Source organism: Protomyctophum bolini (assembly GCF_963924005.1).
Source record: "Protomyctophum bolini genome assembly, chromosome: 4".
Taxonomy (NCBI): Eukaryota; Metazoa; Chordata; class Actinopteri; order Myctophiformes; family Myctophidae; genus Protomyctophum; species Protomyctophum bolini.
Genome location: NC_137865.1, coordinates 12,000,738 through 12,017,546, shown reverse-complemented (window position 1 = coordinate 12,017,546; position 16,809 = coordinate 12,000,738). Strand labels below are relative to the sequence as shown.

The window sequence follows — 16,809 nt, the reverse complement described above, 5'->3', positions numbered from 1 at the left end:
AAGGAGATAGATGGAAGGCTTGTCTGGGTTTTCGAATCGCACAATTAAAAGGTACAATTTGGTTTGTTTTGAGATGTCTGATGTACTAGTGTTAATAGCTGTGAGTCATTAACCCATTCAGGACGGAAACCCCTTTTGGTGTTTTAAGGATCGTTATACTTTAGCTATTGAAAAATAGCAGATTTACAAGCTCATAGCGTGGCTACGAGCTTGTAGATCTGCTATTTATTTTTAAATCGTGAAAATGAGGCGCAAATCTTTGAATACATGTATATTCTTTCACAGTGAACATTTTTAACTCATATCTTTGCTTCCCTGGAACAACATCTTTTCAGATAGAGGTCCGTGGCCAATTACATATAATTTTTGGGGTCCTTGATATTAAATAGTTTGAGAACCACTGACATAGAAACATAGCGGTTATAGGAAATGTTTTTTTTAAATGTATTTGTAAACATGTCCCTGGTTCGCAGTGGTTCGGGCATGAGAGAATATTAAAAAAAATGTTAAAACTGTTGAAATCTCTTGAAAATAGGGATTACAATGATTAACAAAGACAAAGAAGAGTCCAAAGAAATTCCAAGACAAACATTTTCCTTTCTTTTTTTTTATTGTTGTCTGCATGTCTTTGAGCATGGTTGTCTAATCAACACCTTCTCACAATCTCACTTCTAACTATAGAACACAATCAACACCAGGGTTTGCTAGATATGAACACTGAGCATCCAGAAAGCACACATACTGTAGAGGCTACTGAACACAACGCCACAAGAACATAGGACAGTACGGCAGGGGTTCTCAAAGTGGGTGCCGTGACGCAAGTCCAGGGGTGTAGCAGAATACTTTGATAATATTTGGAATTGAACAATGTCACTTCAGTTTAACCACTTAAACCCTGCTATACTTAAGTAAGACCGACCACCAAACCTCCTCGTCAAAGAATAGCCGATCTACAAGCTCACAACGCGTCACAACTAACTTAAATGTCAACTAAGTATGAAGTTATTTTAAATCTGTTGTAATGGAAACTATACTCGCTCAAGTTTTCCTCATGACACATACTGTGTTTTAGGGGGAAAGATTTACATAATTACGTAGCGTAATTCAGGGCTGCCTTGGATGAAAATGTTATTTACAGGGGTGACGTGAGACAAAAAAAATGGTTTGAGAACCTCTGCAGTAGGGTATGTCGCTGGAAGAGCATAATAGGCAGGGCTTTTGCTGGAACGTTACACAGAATTTTAATAGTATGTGTTGTTGGGTCCGAAAAAGTAACCATCTGGAGTTTTCGGTTTGTCCTGTGTTTGTGTGTCTTGACCTGATGACGATGATGGTTCATTCCCGGATGTAGATCCGCGTACACACCACATCATCAGCACCAAAAGTCTGGAGGAGACAAAGGAACATTTGAATATGTTTATTTGGTACCATTGTACGATTGTGTGTTTTAAAGCCTCCATGTTTTTGGCATGAATAAAATGTATAATTTTGTCCAATCTGTAGTTTCTCAGCGTGAACAAGAAACAAATATTCTCTCCAGTTTTCATCATGACGTACTGTATCTTAGGGGGAAGGATTTACATATTTATGTACCGAGGATGTTAATACAATATAACTTATACAATTGGGGTAGTTGTATTTTGTCACCCTGCTCTTTTATTGAGACGTTAGTGCCGATAGTGTCAAAGATCATTTCTCACTTATAGACACAGGAGGATCTGACTTGAATTTTGATTAAGAGCAAAGTCAAAGAAATACATTGTGTACACCAAATATCCAGTAACGAATTCACCTTAGCCTTTTTGAATCTATATGGTAAACCTAACCCAAGAAAATAATTTCAACATCATCTAATGCAGAGAAAAAAAATTGGTATTGATTAGACTGTCTAGGACTTGGAGTTTGTTCAGCTTTAGTAAAAAGAAAATACATTTTCAAGTGGGTTATATATTTTATTCTGACAGGAGACACCACAAAGATGACCGGCTTGAATTACAGTTCCGGGTTAATCTGATAATTTATTTGTTTCGTTTAATGTACATTAAAGATACAAGATGTATTTATCTTCTCACCAGATTCTACTATCCTTCACTGTTCAGTTATTTTCTGTGAAGCACAATTAGTTTCCAGTGTATAATAAGTGCTATAACTTAATTTATATGGCTTGTGACCAGTACTAGAATGGACAGGTTGCTATAGCAACTCTGTAGTTCTTGATTATTATTATTATTATAAAACAAATCACACCCGTGTGAAGTGTGGGGCACTCTTATCATCGTACATCATCTCATTCCGGCCAATCACAATTTGCGTCCTCACCTTCGTCATCAATGTTTGTGTTACACAACTCAAAATTGTCCTTTCATTGTCAATGGCATTGTAATGTTTGTGTAGGACAACGTTTGTGCACACACACCAAAAGCTGCTGAACATAGGAGGGGCTAGCGCCCCTCAAAAAAACAAGATGGGGTGGTGGGGGCTCACATACTAGAAACTTGACCTCACAGAAAGAAAAGTAACTAAGTAGGGTTAGGCTATAAATAACAAACTACTACTACGTCTTTCCGCTACATACACTCTTCATTATGCTAATCACTCTGGGTCACATTAAAAATGTTATGATGAAACCACAAGCAAGCTGCCGTAAGAACTGGTTTGTTCGTCCAATCCAAATCTGAATATGCAAACGATGAGTTGTCTGAATCCAATTCTCTGATGTGCCAGAATTTTTTCCTTTTTTTAAAATGGTGTCTGATGTGGCCATGGAAAATTGCTAGACTTTGCCTCAAAGTGTTTTCGATATAAACCAATTAAATGGAGCGTGCTAATCCTTATGGAAATGTGCCCCACTTACAGTGCAAACTGCCAAAAACAATCAAAGCATTGGATTTATGATTGTATGTCCGTCTCTCTGACGCGGAGCTAAATCTCGGTGTATTGTTCTGTTGGATATGATGCTTTCCTCCATAAATGGATAGATGCTTGAATCAAGCATGTCATTCTGCTGCTTTTGTCCTGTTGGACTGAGGCTGTCTGGGCGCAGCGATGACTCATGTCTGTTTTTTCTTGAATACTATAAACTGGATTAAGTTGATTCTGCCCTATATTGTAGTCAAACTGACGTGTATGAACTGTTATTGTGGGTTTGTTTGTGCTCCGATCAGGATTTTTGAGGCTGATACCGATCACCAATTATTTTCCTCAGGATCTGCCAATGCCGAAACCACTTAAATGCTTAAACTATTTGCTACTACATAGGCCCAGCTGTCACAATTATTAGCCTACACAATAGTTGATAATCGCAATCATAGGAATAGCAGATCTACAGGCTAACGTAAGCTGAGATCTGCTATTTCAGCTATTTAAAAAAAGAATAAAGTTAAAAATGATCAGTAATTTCTTTGTATACTTACTGGTATTTAAGTTATTTGTCATACAGTATACGTTTTGATTACAAAGCCAAATGGCAAATAGAAATACAATTTTCATTCAGTGTTCAGTGCCATAAACACAATTCAATAGTTGACCATTGTTCAACACACATTCATCTCTTGATTAGGACCTTCAAATATTATTCAATATCAGCTGCTACAGTATATGCGTCATTATATTATATAAGACATAATGCTAAGTGACACATTTTGAATTTGACAGTCAAAAATAATGAATGAATTTTGCAATCGCAAAATTTGGCTGATCACCGCTTAAGTGATTTGGAGTGAAAATCGTCTGATTTATATCGTGGACGATCAGAACACCCCTACTAATATTAGCTGTATTGGGTTTATGCAGTGATATCACTTATTTGTAATCATGGACTTATGCAAATATGTTGTGTTATCTTGGGAAGGGAAGCTAAGATGATTTCTCGATCCAACATTTAAAATAATGTATAATATTGTTACGTGTGAGTCAGATGAGGAGAGGAGAGAGGAGAACAACAAGTCAGTTTTAATTGACATACAGTGAAACAGGAATAGTATTTCTGTTCTGCACCAGTGAAGACATTGGTGGTTATATACTGTCTCAACAACCTCTGGTCCCCATGCACAACTTCCATTAGATGTCCTCCTCCCTGCAGACCACATCACACCCAGCTGCTTTTATCACCCTCCGTCAGTACTGTAGGTCCTCTCAGATAGAAAGAGCCTCTCCATTCTTAGGAAGAGGGTGGTCTAATCTTTGTCTTCTGGGTTTACTTCATGTTGATACGTTTAGTTCATGTGGATGGCAGAAGGGAGACTAACACTGGCAAGATTTGATCCTACAGTATGTCTGCTAAAGTTACCGAGGGACGTAGAGGAAACCATAATCCTACAGTATGTCTGCTAAAGTTACCGAGGGACGTAGAGGAAACCATAATCCTACAGTATGTCTGCTAAAGTTACAGAGGGACGTAGAGGAAACCATAATCCTACAGTATGTCTGCTAAAGTTACCGAGGGACGTACAGTAGAGGAAACCATAATCCTACAGTATGTCTGCTAAAGTTACAGAGGGACGTACAGTAGAGGAAACCATAATCCTACAGTATGTCTGCTAAAGTTACCAAGGGACGTACAGTAGAGGAAACCATAATCCAAGTTTGAGATCTCATCTCTGGCTCATTTATTTCTTAAGCCATCAATGTGATATCAGCTTATGGCTCCTGTTTCTCGTCGTTTTCTCCTGAGAAATAGACTCAGTATGTCTCAGATGGAACCTCTGATGAGCCATACAGGAGATCTCAAAAATGGCTTAAATGTTGCTCAATGTAGCAGCATTGTTGCATCTCAAATGTATGTTTCTCATTGTTTTCTTCAACATTTTTTCTCTTGAGAAAACAATGAGCTCAGTATAGCAGAATTGTTGCATCTCAAATATAGCTCAGAGTGAGAGCTCATCATGTCTGTAGCACATGGACGCACAGAGCAGCACTCACAGCAGTTTTATCATTTCAGTTTGCAAGCTACTGAAATCATGTACCCAACCTATAGACACAAATGGTAAATATAAGCTTGGTTGCTTTGACAAACTGCGTGCTAGGTAGGTAGGGGGTTACAACTAACTAAGGTCATAATATCCTTGAGGATATTCTTTGCTGTGATTACATGTGCTTTTGATTTCAAATTAAAAAAATAAAATTTTAAACAATTTTGGGCGGGAACCCCTTTTTGTGTTTTAGGGTTAGTAATTGAAAAATAGCAGATCTACAAGCTCATAGCGCACCACAGAGTGGCGCGCTATGAGCTTGTAGGTCTGCTATTTTTGAAAAGTAGTGAAAATGTGCCTCAAATCTTTGAATATATATTATTACAGAGTGAACATTTTAACTAAAATCTTTGCTTCTGGGGAGGTCCCTGGAACAACATATTTGCATGGGGGGGCGGAGGCATATTACATATAATTTTTGGGGTCCTAGACTAGAAATATTGAGCACCACTGATACAGAAACATAGGTATTTCAGAAAAATGAGAAAACTGTCAGGATTTCGATTTTTTTTTTAAATGTTCAGGCCTAAATGGGTTAAACAACTAAACTTTCTGAACTTTTATTTCTTTAATCCTGTGCATATGTTGCACATCTGATGACTCGCCTTGCCGAGTCCTGCCTGAAGAAACTAGGGTGTTACACAAACATCCTGCGACTATCACATAATTCGCCCTCCCAGGACCATGTATTTATTCTCTAAATCCACAGACGAAGGGTTGCCTTTGTCTTTCTGTTGGTTTTGTTGGACATTAGCTCTTTGATAGCGCCGCAGAGCGTGGGAGAGAAGGGATGAGTTCAGAGAGGAGGAGGATTGAGGTCAGGGAGTTTCTAAGAAGGCATTCTCTGTGTAGAGTGTGTGTACTGCAGTGGTGCTCAAAGTGGCGTCCGGGGGACCCTCAGGGGCCCTTGAGAGGGTTCTAGCGGGTCCCCATCAAAAGATGAGTTAATATAGCATCAAAATGAGCCTATACGTCGGCCATTTGAAAATAGCATCGTGCAGAATGTCCCAATGCACAAGTTTTCAAACAGTATATAAATATCTTGTGAAAATAGCAGATCTACAAGCTCACTTTTGTTTTCAAATGGCAAATAGTGCTTAATTGGATAATGTATGCTTTGTAATGATATTCCAAATCTACAAAGTAAAGTTTTCAAATAATTTGAGTAAAATAAATTAATTTGCCGCTGAGAGGTAGAGGACAGTACTTGAGTAAATAAAATTACTTGACACCACTGATAAAGCAACATCATGATTTAAAGCACAGCTCAAGTCCCACTTCTACACCCTTGCTTTTAAATGATCTTTCTTTCTTTTTTGTTATTCATGTCCTCACTGTATTGCATTACTGCTCTTGTTTTTTAATGTTTATGCCTTGCTTTTCTTTTATTTATTTTCTCTATTGCTCTGTAAAGCACTTTGAGCTGCATTTCATGTCATGAAAGGTGTTAGACAAATAAAGTTTTATTATTATTATTATTCTACATAACTTTATTTGTACGGAAATATGCACAATTTGTGTACTTTCTCCTTACGTTCCATACACAGATCGCAGCTTGCTGTGAAACATGACCGCATTGGAAGCTGCTGTGCAAATAAAGTTGAACTTGACTTGATCAAACAGAGCTCTGTGCTCTGCATGGTGGCTAATCCGTCTCATGCATGTTTATAAGGCTTTACAAGATGGAGGAGATGATTGAAAAGGACATTAGGAGCATTAAGGACAGGAGGTAGCAGCTCCCGCTGCTCTCCTTTCTCTCTGCTCTGTGGGGAGTGATGAAAGACGGCTCTCCCCGGGAGAAGGGCCTTCTCATTTCCTTTATGGATGAACTTCTCCTCTGTGGCTCTGTCCTCCTCTCCCTGTCTCAGTCTATTAACCATGTCTCCGCTCTGACAACACTGGATGTCCCCGCTCTGACAACACTGGCTCCCTGTTCAAGTCCTCAAGTGTTTGCAGAAGGCATTTTGAAGAGAGTTTAGTCACAGCGTGCTAAAGAAAACCAAAAGAACAAATGGAACTAAATGGATGGGTCCATTTTTGGTTCCAATTGTGCACTCACAAAGTTACTAATGGATAAATTGAATCTGTAGTTTGATAGAAGTTGGTTCACTATATTAATAGCTGAAATCCGAAATTAGCAGTGGTCTGATGTTTCGTAATAACAGACCACTGCTCTGCCTGTGTTTATGTTGCCATGGAAGCTTGCTGTAAAAAGAAATATTTGGTCAACAAATAACTAGATTAAAATGTTTGGTTGCGCTTGGGTGTTGAGCTACAAGCTATTGTCAGCATGCAACCAGGTGTAAATTCAGCCATTATGACGCCATCAAGGCCAAAATAAAAATAAAATGACGATAAAATCCATTGTACATTTAGTCGACTACAATCTTATGATATTGACTGAAATGTGAGTAAAACTCATGACAATGATGGACTGTGAACATAAAGCACAATGATGATGATGAAGATATGAGGACGTTCTCACCAGTATGAGCTCGTCTCCGTTCAGCTCTCTGGTCCAGAACGTTTTAGGTCCGTCTCCGTCCAGAAGCGTCTGCTGACAGCGCATCTTGTTCTCCGCCTCCCAGGTGGCCAGGCTCTGTATAGGAGCACAACACATCCTGATCATGTCTCAGCTCTGTTTTCTGGACTGGTTGGTAGACGTCAGAGCTCTGGTAGGGCAACTACACGAGCATCAACAAACGGTGACTGTATTGTTCCCATGTGCTCTCGGAGCGGTCTACCCTTCTCAGTAAAGGGGGCAAACCTTTTGAACTATAGGGGGGCGGATGATAATGTGTTTAATTAGCAGAGGATTAAAATTATGTTTGGAATCAAATCAACTATGGTGCTCACATGTACTGTACAGTTACTTGACTGGTTATCTGAATGATTATGTCTACTTTTGTCAAGTTAATGCATTGGATCTGATTTTGATTATGTTAACTATTACTATGGTAGTAGTCGTAGATATTCTCTTTGGTACTTGAAGACTCTGAAATCTAGCACTTGTGCTATACTATACACTTTAAGCAATGCATACGGTTCTTCCAATGTGATTGTGATGTCCATGTCAAATAAATAAACAAACATAACAAAAGAAACAGATCACTGCGTTCAGTGCGTTGGTCTAGATCTGGTCTAATCAAATGGAGTAGACTAGAGTAAGGGTCCATTTGGTTATATTTGTAGTTTTGTACATTCTCTGAGTTTAACATGGATGAACACTGAGTATTTTACTGTCTGTAGTGTGTAGCTTACAGATTAAAGCATGCATGGCCTATTCATACTCCAGTTTTAGGTGATAAGATGTCCGGTTAGTAAAAATCACACTTGTGTGAAGTGATCATCACATTCCTGCCAATCACAATTAGCGTCCTCACTTTCCTGTCATTCCGGCCAATAACAATTGGCGTATGTACTTTGCTCAGCCAATCAAATCATCGCTATGGGGTGACTGATCAGCCAATCAAATCATCACTAAACTTCACACAGACAGACAAAGCTGGGCATAGGAGGGGCTGGCGCCCCTCAACAACAAGAGAGATAGATATGTTTGGGTGAGCGGTGAGTCGCTTACCACCGCGGCGTGACGTCATGTTGTACTTTCCGGTGGTGACCATATCACCTAAAACTACAGGCCTTAACTCTCCCAGGGGTGTATGGGTTCAAATCCCTGAATTGCTAAATGGCTGGATCGAAGTCAAAGTCAAAGTCAAAGTCGTACGATTTGTCACACACGTTACCGCAGTGAAATTTGTTCTCCGCATTTGACCCATCTCTTGGAGCGGTGAGCTGCAGCCGTGACGCGCTCGGGAATCATTTGATTAGTAGATTTGACCCCCCAATCCAACCCTTGATGCTGAGTGCCAAGCAGGGAGGCATTGGGTCCCATTTTTACAGTCTTTGGTATGACCCGGCCGGGGATCGAACCCCGACCTCCCAGTATCAGGGCTGACACTCTAACCACAAGGCCACTGGCTGATGAAGATGGAATGCTACTAGAGGAGGGCGGTAAAAGGCTCCTTGTCCGTCTGTCTGTCTACCACCTCGTTCCCAAACGTGCTAACCACTGGCTGGATTGCCATGGAAGTTCCTGTCCACTTTCATGCTCCTAGGAGAATGACCCCTAATGGTTTTTGTGACACCATGGCCGTTCACCATTAGCCAAAATGACCAGTTCTTGTCGTACTTATAATACGGAATTCATGGATAGAGCTTCTTCTCCAACCTAACATCCAGGCAGCCCTCAACCCTTTAGCCGTGTGAAAAAAACCCCACCACACTTAACATTCAGTCTAATCACTTCCACAACAGTTCAAATGAATCCAACAGGATTATTCCCAGTTCAACCTCAGGATTAATTATCCCTGAGTGAAATAATGTCAGAGACATATATACTGTTCTGGAATCATGGAACCTTTGGTGATGATTATATGGAGATTTGAGAGGCTTTGACTTACTACTGATTCTGAATTTTAACTTGAGTGACTTTGCTCCAGTGAATTACACCATACTAACCCTTTGGGAATTAAGCTAATTATGCCCCGGTTATGCATGTCGCGCCTGTATTGCAATATCCGTTGTACCCATTTTACCTGTATACAGAGTACTTGTTGTACATTGTCAGAGTAATTTGTGCAGTATCCACTCTCAGAGGAATATGTCATCATATTAATGACATCGGGGATCTTTGTATATGGGCACACAGAAAACTTTTAAGACATTTTTAGAATCATGTCGTCTTAATGGGTTAATGATCCCTGCAGTATTTTCCTTTTCCATGCAGCGTTGTGGAAACCACTCTTAACCACTTATGCCCTCTTCCCTAGCTGTCCTGCCTCTTCATCTCTTCTCTGCACTGTCTCGCCCTCCTCATCTCTCTTCCCTAGCTGTCCTGCCTCTTCATCTCTTCTCTGCACTGTCTCACCCTCCTCATCTCTCTTCCCTAGCTGTCCTGCCTCTTCATCTCTTCTCTGCACTGTCTCGCCCTCCTCATCTCTCTCCCCTAGCTGTCCTGCCTCTTCATCTCTTCTCTGCACTGTCTCGCCCTCCTCATCTCTCTCCCCTAGCTGTCCTGCCTCTTCATCTCTTCTCTGCACTGTCTCGCCCTCCTCATCTCTCTCCCCTAGCTGTCCTGCCTCTTCATCTCTTCTCTGCACTGTCTCGCCCTCCTCATCTCTCTCCCCTAGCTGTCCTGCCTCTTCATCTCTTCTCTGCACTGTCTCGCCCTCCTCATCTCTCTCCCCTAGCTGTCCTGCCTCTTCATCTCTTCTTTGCACTGTCTCACCCTCCTCATCTCTCCCTAGCTGTCCTGCCTCTTCATCTCTTCTTTGCACTGTCTCACCCTCATCTCTCTAACCTAGCTGTCCTGCCTCTTCATCTCTTCTCTGCACTGTCTCACCCTCCTCATCTCTCTTCCCTAGCTGTCCTGCCTCTTCATCTCTTCTCTGCACTGTCTCACCCTCCTCATCTCTCTCCCCTAGCTGTCCTGCCTCTTCATCTCTTCTCTGCACTGTCTCGCCCTCCTCATCTCTCTCCCCTAGCTGTCCTGCCTCTTCATCTCTTCTCTGCACTGTCTCGCCCTCCTCATCTCTCTCCCCTAGCTGTCCTGCCTCTTCATCTCTTCTCTGCACTGTCTCGCCCTCCTCATCTCTCCCCTAGCTGTCCTGCCTCTTCATCTCTTCTCTGCACTGTCTCGCCCTCCTCATCTCTCTCCCCTAGCTGTCCTGCCTCTTCATCTCTTCTCTGCACTGTCTCGCCCTCCTCATCTCTCTCCCCTAGCTGTCCTGCCTCTTCATCTCTTCTTTGCACTGTCTCACCCTCCTCATCTCTCCCTAGCTGTCCTGCCTCTTCGTCTCTTCTTTGCACTGTCTCACCCTCCTCATCTCTCTAACCTAGCTGTCCTGCCTCTTCATCTCTTCTCTGCACTGTCTCACCCTCCTCATCTCTCTTCCCTAGCTGTCCTGCCTCTTCATCTCTTCTCTGCACTGTCTCACCCTCCTCATCTCTCTTCCCTAGCTGTCCTGCCTCTTCATCTCTTCCCTGCACTGTCTCACCCTCCTCATCTCTCTCCCATAGCTGTCCTGCCTCTCCATCTCTTCTCTGTCTCACCCTCATCTCTCTCCCTGTGTCTCACTCTCACTCTTCGCTGCATCATGATCTTTCTTCACTGTACCATATCACCCTCATCTCTCTTCCCTGTGACCTGTTATGACTTATCTCTCTTCTTGTTTAGGGTTGTCTCATCGTCCCTGTCCTCTCTCTTTTCTCTATCCAGTCACACTCGTCTCTCTTCATTTATTTGTAATAATGCGCACGCACGCAGTACGCACACGCACACGCACACACACACACACACACACACACACACACACACACACACACACACACACACACACACACACACACACACGTTGTATGTTCCTCCCAGCCCACCCTCCCTACAGACCTATCCTAAATCTCCCATCATGTTCCCACCCTGTTGATAAATGAGAATTAAACCATAATAATCTCCCATCATGTTCCCACCCTGTTGATAAATGAGAATTAAACCATAATTTGACAATAAGATTAGGCCAACAACTGCTGCAAATTCTCACTAGATAAAGTTTGAGGTCTGTATTTTGCGTGTCTTAAGTACCAGGTCTTATTACTTAAGACGTGGAGGTGTGATCGATGCCATTTGGCTATTCTGAGTGGCCAAAGAGCATTGACCAGGTCTTAAGTTAAGTAATAAGACCTTGTACTTAAGACACGCAAAATACAGCCCTCTGAGTGTTCATGAAAATAAATAACATGTTGATGTCATAGGAGTGTTGGAAATTAGTGTGGGGAAGTATTTCCGAGGGGCACTAGCCCCTCCTATGCCCAGCTTTGTGTGTCTGTGTGTACCCCATAGCGATGATTCGATTGGCTGAGGGCTAAAAAAGTGAAGATAAAAAGTGAGGTCATGCAGAAAAGTGAGGACGCCAAAAGTGATTGGCCGGAATGTGATGATGATGTACGATGATAAAAGCGTCATGTATGATGATAAAAGCGCCCCTCACTTCACACGACTATGGTTTTTGACGGGCGCTAGCCCCTCCGCGAAGACATGGTTACCACACTGCTCCGGGCAGCGCACCCCCTGCGCCTCCGCCTCCCAGTTCTTCTGCCCCATTTTCCATACGGTTGTCACGTTTTCCTTTTGCTTTATACGTGATGTAAACAAGTCTTAGTGCTTTTTCTGGTTTCATCCTCGTAGCAGTTTTTGTATTGACCTGTAGGCTATATAATTGTACAATCCTATGCGGTAGGCTATTAATTAATTAATGTCTGTAGTTATGAATGCATGCAATATAGTACATATAGCCTACTTTATCTGCGGAGCCAGCGGCAGGCTTTTCCCAATTGCGGTCCTTTTAAAATTTCAGTATTTTAGGCAAAGCAGTGAAGGCCTAATTATTATATTATGTGTGTGTGTGAGATTCTGATCTGTCATCTCTGCGTGTGTTGACACTGCTCACACACAGAAGAACTGGGAGACGGAGGCGCGCGTTTCCCGGAGCAGTGTGGTAACCAGGTCTTCGCAGCCCCTCCTATATGCAGCTTTTGTCCCCACACTCAATATTAGCCAATCGACAATGAAAGGAGAAATTAGGTCAAATGTCCACCAAAAATGACGTAAATCTAACCAACCAATCACATGAATTCAGTTGTTCATGAGATGATGTATGATGATGTATAATGATAAGAGCGCCTCTCACTTCACACAGGTGTGATTTTTATTTATATAATTATGTAACCTATTGCGGTCAATGCACATAGGTTACAGTTCTCTTTGTTGTCCGGATAAAGTATTCTCAGAATTTTGCCTCAATACTCAATATTGATTGCATTTACATCCAATCAGTATTCAAGTTTCCCTCCCGTTTGTAATGCGGGAGCTGGAGAAAACTCAGATTAGTATTTACGAGCTACCCAACTCTACACAGCTGTTTCCAATGTTTGCTTGATTACATTATCTTCTCTCATTTACATTCAAATCATTCACCACTCAACAGCAGTGTACCAACATTCTGAAGATTTTTGTACTTAAATGATGTAAGTTCTCTTGATTATAGCTGTCTTTAGTTTGTTATAGTTTTGAGAATGTGGCCTAATTTGGCAACATGTGAATTTGTTTCATAAATAAAATATACAAGTAATACATTGCACAATTAGTGCACAATAAGTCCAAGAACTATGGAGCAATAATGGACCAACAATAGCCACACAATCAACCTCATTCATTAAACATGTGATGTGATTCAATTTGATCTTACTAGTATGTTTCCAGTTACCATTTTTCTAAATCTAGGTAGGCTACTGTTTGATCAAAATGTACTGTTTGGAAACGTGTGGAAATGCATCATGCTTCAGCTTGGAATTGTCAATTCCCCTGGAAAAATAATGAATAAATAAAAAGTGGCAAACAACATATTAACCAGAATTTTTTTCAGTATGTTCATAAACCATCAAGATTCCGATTATAAACAGGCTAACCATTATATGCAGAGTGCTTGGACACTGCGATCAGAAAGCTTCTGTGCAACACACCTGGCAATTCAAATAAAATAATATGTACATGTTCCCATTTTGTCCTAGATGTGAAATCAGTGGCCTTCTTTGACAGGAGTATGAAAGTAACATGGCTTGCATGAAGTCACATGTTCTATCGCCATGGAACCTTCAGGAAGACAATCTCTCAGATTCTCTCTGTCACTGAATGGTGTGTTGAAGAAATAAGTAAAAGCCACGGCCCATGGCCTTCCCTTCTGAGTCACCAGACCTCAACCCAAGTTACTGTAATACTTGGTGGCAGACACTGTCTGGAACAACACCGCAGCAATACACCAAAAGATGTACTGTACCTTCCCTGTATCTTTCATTTGTCATCATTAGATGGCCAGCTCAGTACAGCCACGCCCTCGTCTCGGGTCCCACATTGAAGAGGCCGGCCGGAGTGGTTTATACAGGGTGGTGATTATGTGGTCAGGGGTCTGCACCAGAGACTGTTTATGTAAATAAAGACCCCAAATTCCCCTCTACGGTGACTGTCCTGGAGGACAAGACAACCAAAAACTAAGATAGTGTGTCTAGCCAAGGATGTCTGAAGATAGTGAATGCACTTGTGTGAGGATCTGCTTTTACAATATAGTATAGCCGAGACATCAATAATGTTATGAATGTCAACAAGACACAGACTTAACAGGGAACTTGTTTGCATAAAACCCTTTTCAGCACTCCTCGACAATGGATGCTGGGTACTGATTTATTGTTTCAGCCAGACCCGGATTTAGAGACGAGGCGATGTGGGTCGGCTGGAGCTGGGCGAGGGGGTGTAAGGGATGGGGCTTGGCAACGGGGAGAGGGAATCCACACTGGATTCGCTCTCTGACAGCTGTCTGCACAGCGCTTCGGTGCGTTCCATCTCTCGCTGGAGTTTCCCCTGCAGACAAACGTTCTCCTCCCGCATGTTCCGCTCTTCCTCTACATAGTGGGCGCGCTTCTCCGTGTGCTGCAGCTCGGTGGAGTGAAGGCTCTTCTTCAGCCTCTCCACCTCGGTCTTCAGGAAGCGGATGTGCCGCACCATGTTCTCTGGCGACTCGACGTCCGTGGACGCGTCCCTGGTGGAGGGAGGAGCCGACGCGGGCTGGTCCGACTTCCCCTGGAGCATTCTTTTCTCTGCCTCCAGTTTGTCCATGCGCTTCCACAGTCTGTTGACCAGAGCTTCCTGCTCCTGCTCCAGTGTGTTCTCGAGGTCGATCTTTTCACGCCTCAGCTGTTCCAGGGTGAGCTGCTTGGAGATGGTGTCGTTCTCCATCTTCTTGATCTTCCTCATCAGCTTGTTGACCTGGAACTCCTGCTCGTGCTCCAAGTGCTGCTCCAACGCCGCCTTCTCGCGTTGGAGTTGCACGAGCTTCCTCGACAGATCGTTGGTGAGAAACTCCTCTTCCTTCTCGTAGTTGACGGCCAGAGTCTCCTTTTCTTTCTGCAGGGTCTGTATCTTCTTAAACAGAGTGTTGCTGATGAACTCTTCCTCCTGCTCGGCTCGTGCTTGAATGGTAATGCTGCCCTTGCGGAGGTCCCGGTTCTCCTCCTGTAGGGATTTGCACTTGAGTTTGGACGTCTCCAGCTCAATCTTCAGAACTTTGTTCTCCTGCTGCAGTGAGGCCATGCGGTTCGTCAACTCCTCCATGCGAAATTGGGAAATGACTGTACTCGATTTTCCAGCATTCAAGGCTGAGGAGGAGGACATCGGGGTGGCCGAGCTGCTCCAAGCTCCGTCGGTGTCACTCTCACTTGCACTGTCCACCATGACTGTGTGGGCAACAGTGTGGAGTGGTGATGGGTTGCAGGAACAACAGCGACTGGGGGCAGACTAGAACCATGCGACGTTGCTGGCGATTGTTGAAATAGTGTCACTCCACATTTACCTCGCCCAAATATGGAATCATACATATACGTCATATATCAGTGATGTCACAAGACCCGCAACATGAAGTCGGTGATCTGATCTGGGAGCCATGCCATTATTTTGACCCCTTCCCAAAATATCCGCTTGGCCGGGTTGAACCCTTTCCTGCGCCGGGTTTGACAAACCTGCTTTACACTCTACTGCCGGCCCAAGACTCTGGTAGACACTGAACAGCAGAAGGGCAACATGGACCCATAGCTTTCCCTACACTCTCGGAGTCTCCCTCCCTCTGCTCTGTTTGGTTTCTAATAAAGGCCCAGAAAGTCGATTAGCCACGGTCCCATTCTCCTGCAAGCATTTGTGTCTATACTCTATAGCCATGACTGGGATAGATTTGCTCTCTCATTCCCTCCCACCACACAAAAACACACAGACCCACATGCTCCTTTCGCTCTCAAAGCCAAACAACACAGGCACACGTAAACCAAACATACAGTGTACAAATATAGATTCTCTGTCTCAGCACATGCATGCACACTTTAATATTTTTTTTTACACATGGAGGGATGTTTTACAGTATAAAAGTGGTATTTTATACCACTGGTGGTATTAGGGCTTGCTTGTTTGTGTGTGCCTCAACAGAGTGGGGCGGTAGAGTATCTGCTTGCCGGTTGTGGTGGGCCGGTCTGGGCCAAATGGCAGGGCCGAATTTTGACCCAGCCCAGCCCTGGGACTCGTACCTGCATGCGCCTATGTGGTATGCAACTGGACCGCAAGGCCAACAGGTGCCCCACCAGAGAGGGAATTTTGACTTTCCCAAACCTTCTTCAGAGTCTATCCAGAAGAAGGGTTCCAACTAAAATGCCACTGACCTTTCAGAAGGATCCGAGATTTCAGTGGGGAACAAAACATACTCTCTCCCCATGCCTTCGGCCTGGTGGAGACAATTAGTCTCAAGAGTAGCCCAGACCTTCAGGAAAGATGTGTCATTGCCTTTAAAATGCTGTATTATCATCTGTATTATCTCTCGTGAGGGAGGTACAAAGTGTCTTTGTACCAAAGTGTGGCAGTATATAGCTTGTGTAAAAATGGAAGATGCATCTCTGTTACACGAAGTAGGGCATTCATTTACAAAAGACTAACAAAAACAAAGTCGAAATGTGGAAATATAATGTTTCCACAGCAACTATGAAGCCGGTACTTATGTGCTGATGATAGGGCACCATGGGGACAGTTGTTTGTGTAATGGAGAGTCATGTTGTGCGTGGTGTAATTCACACTCCTATTATTCATCTGGCTTCACCACATGCTGCTCCCTGAGAGCAGATAACATCAGTCCCATTCTGACCTGAGATCAGATTCTAAAAATGTCTGTTTGAAAATGACAGTTTTCTGAAA

General features: G+C 42.9%; 2 protein-coding genes across 2 annotated transcripts in view; both read right to left on the bottom strand.

The window, feature by feature from the left end:
- Positions 1-591: 591 nt before the first annotated feature.
- Positions 592-16,809, bottom strand: part of crabp1a (cellular retinoic acid binding protein 1a) — a 30,932-nt gene continuing 14,714 nt past the window's right edge. Inside the window, exons 3-4 of the mRNA XM_080760681.1 lie at positions 7,456-7,569; positions 592-1,386 (exon numbers count right to left, since the gene is read on the bottom strand). Coding sequence (XP_080616807.1) covers positions 1,336-1,386; positions 7,456-7,569 — 165 coding nt within the window. The 3' untranslated portion in view covers positions 592-1,335. The remainder of the gene's footprint in view (positions 1,387-7,455; positions 7,570-16,809) is intronic.
- LOC308313827 (coiled-coil domain-containing protein 6-like) lies at positions 14,290-15,312 on the bottom strand (the record flags this gene model as incomplete). Its single annotated transcript, XM_080761156.1, has 1 exon — positions 14,290-15,312. One exon carries the CDS (start codon positions 15,310-15,312, stop codon positions 14,290-14,292), a length of 1,023 nt encoding a protein of 340 aa, XP_080617282.1.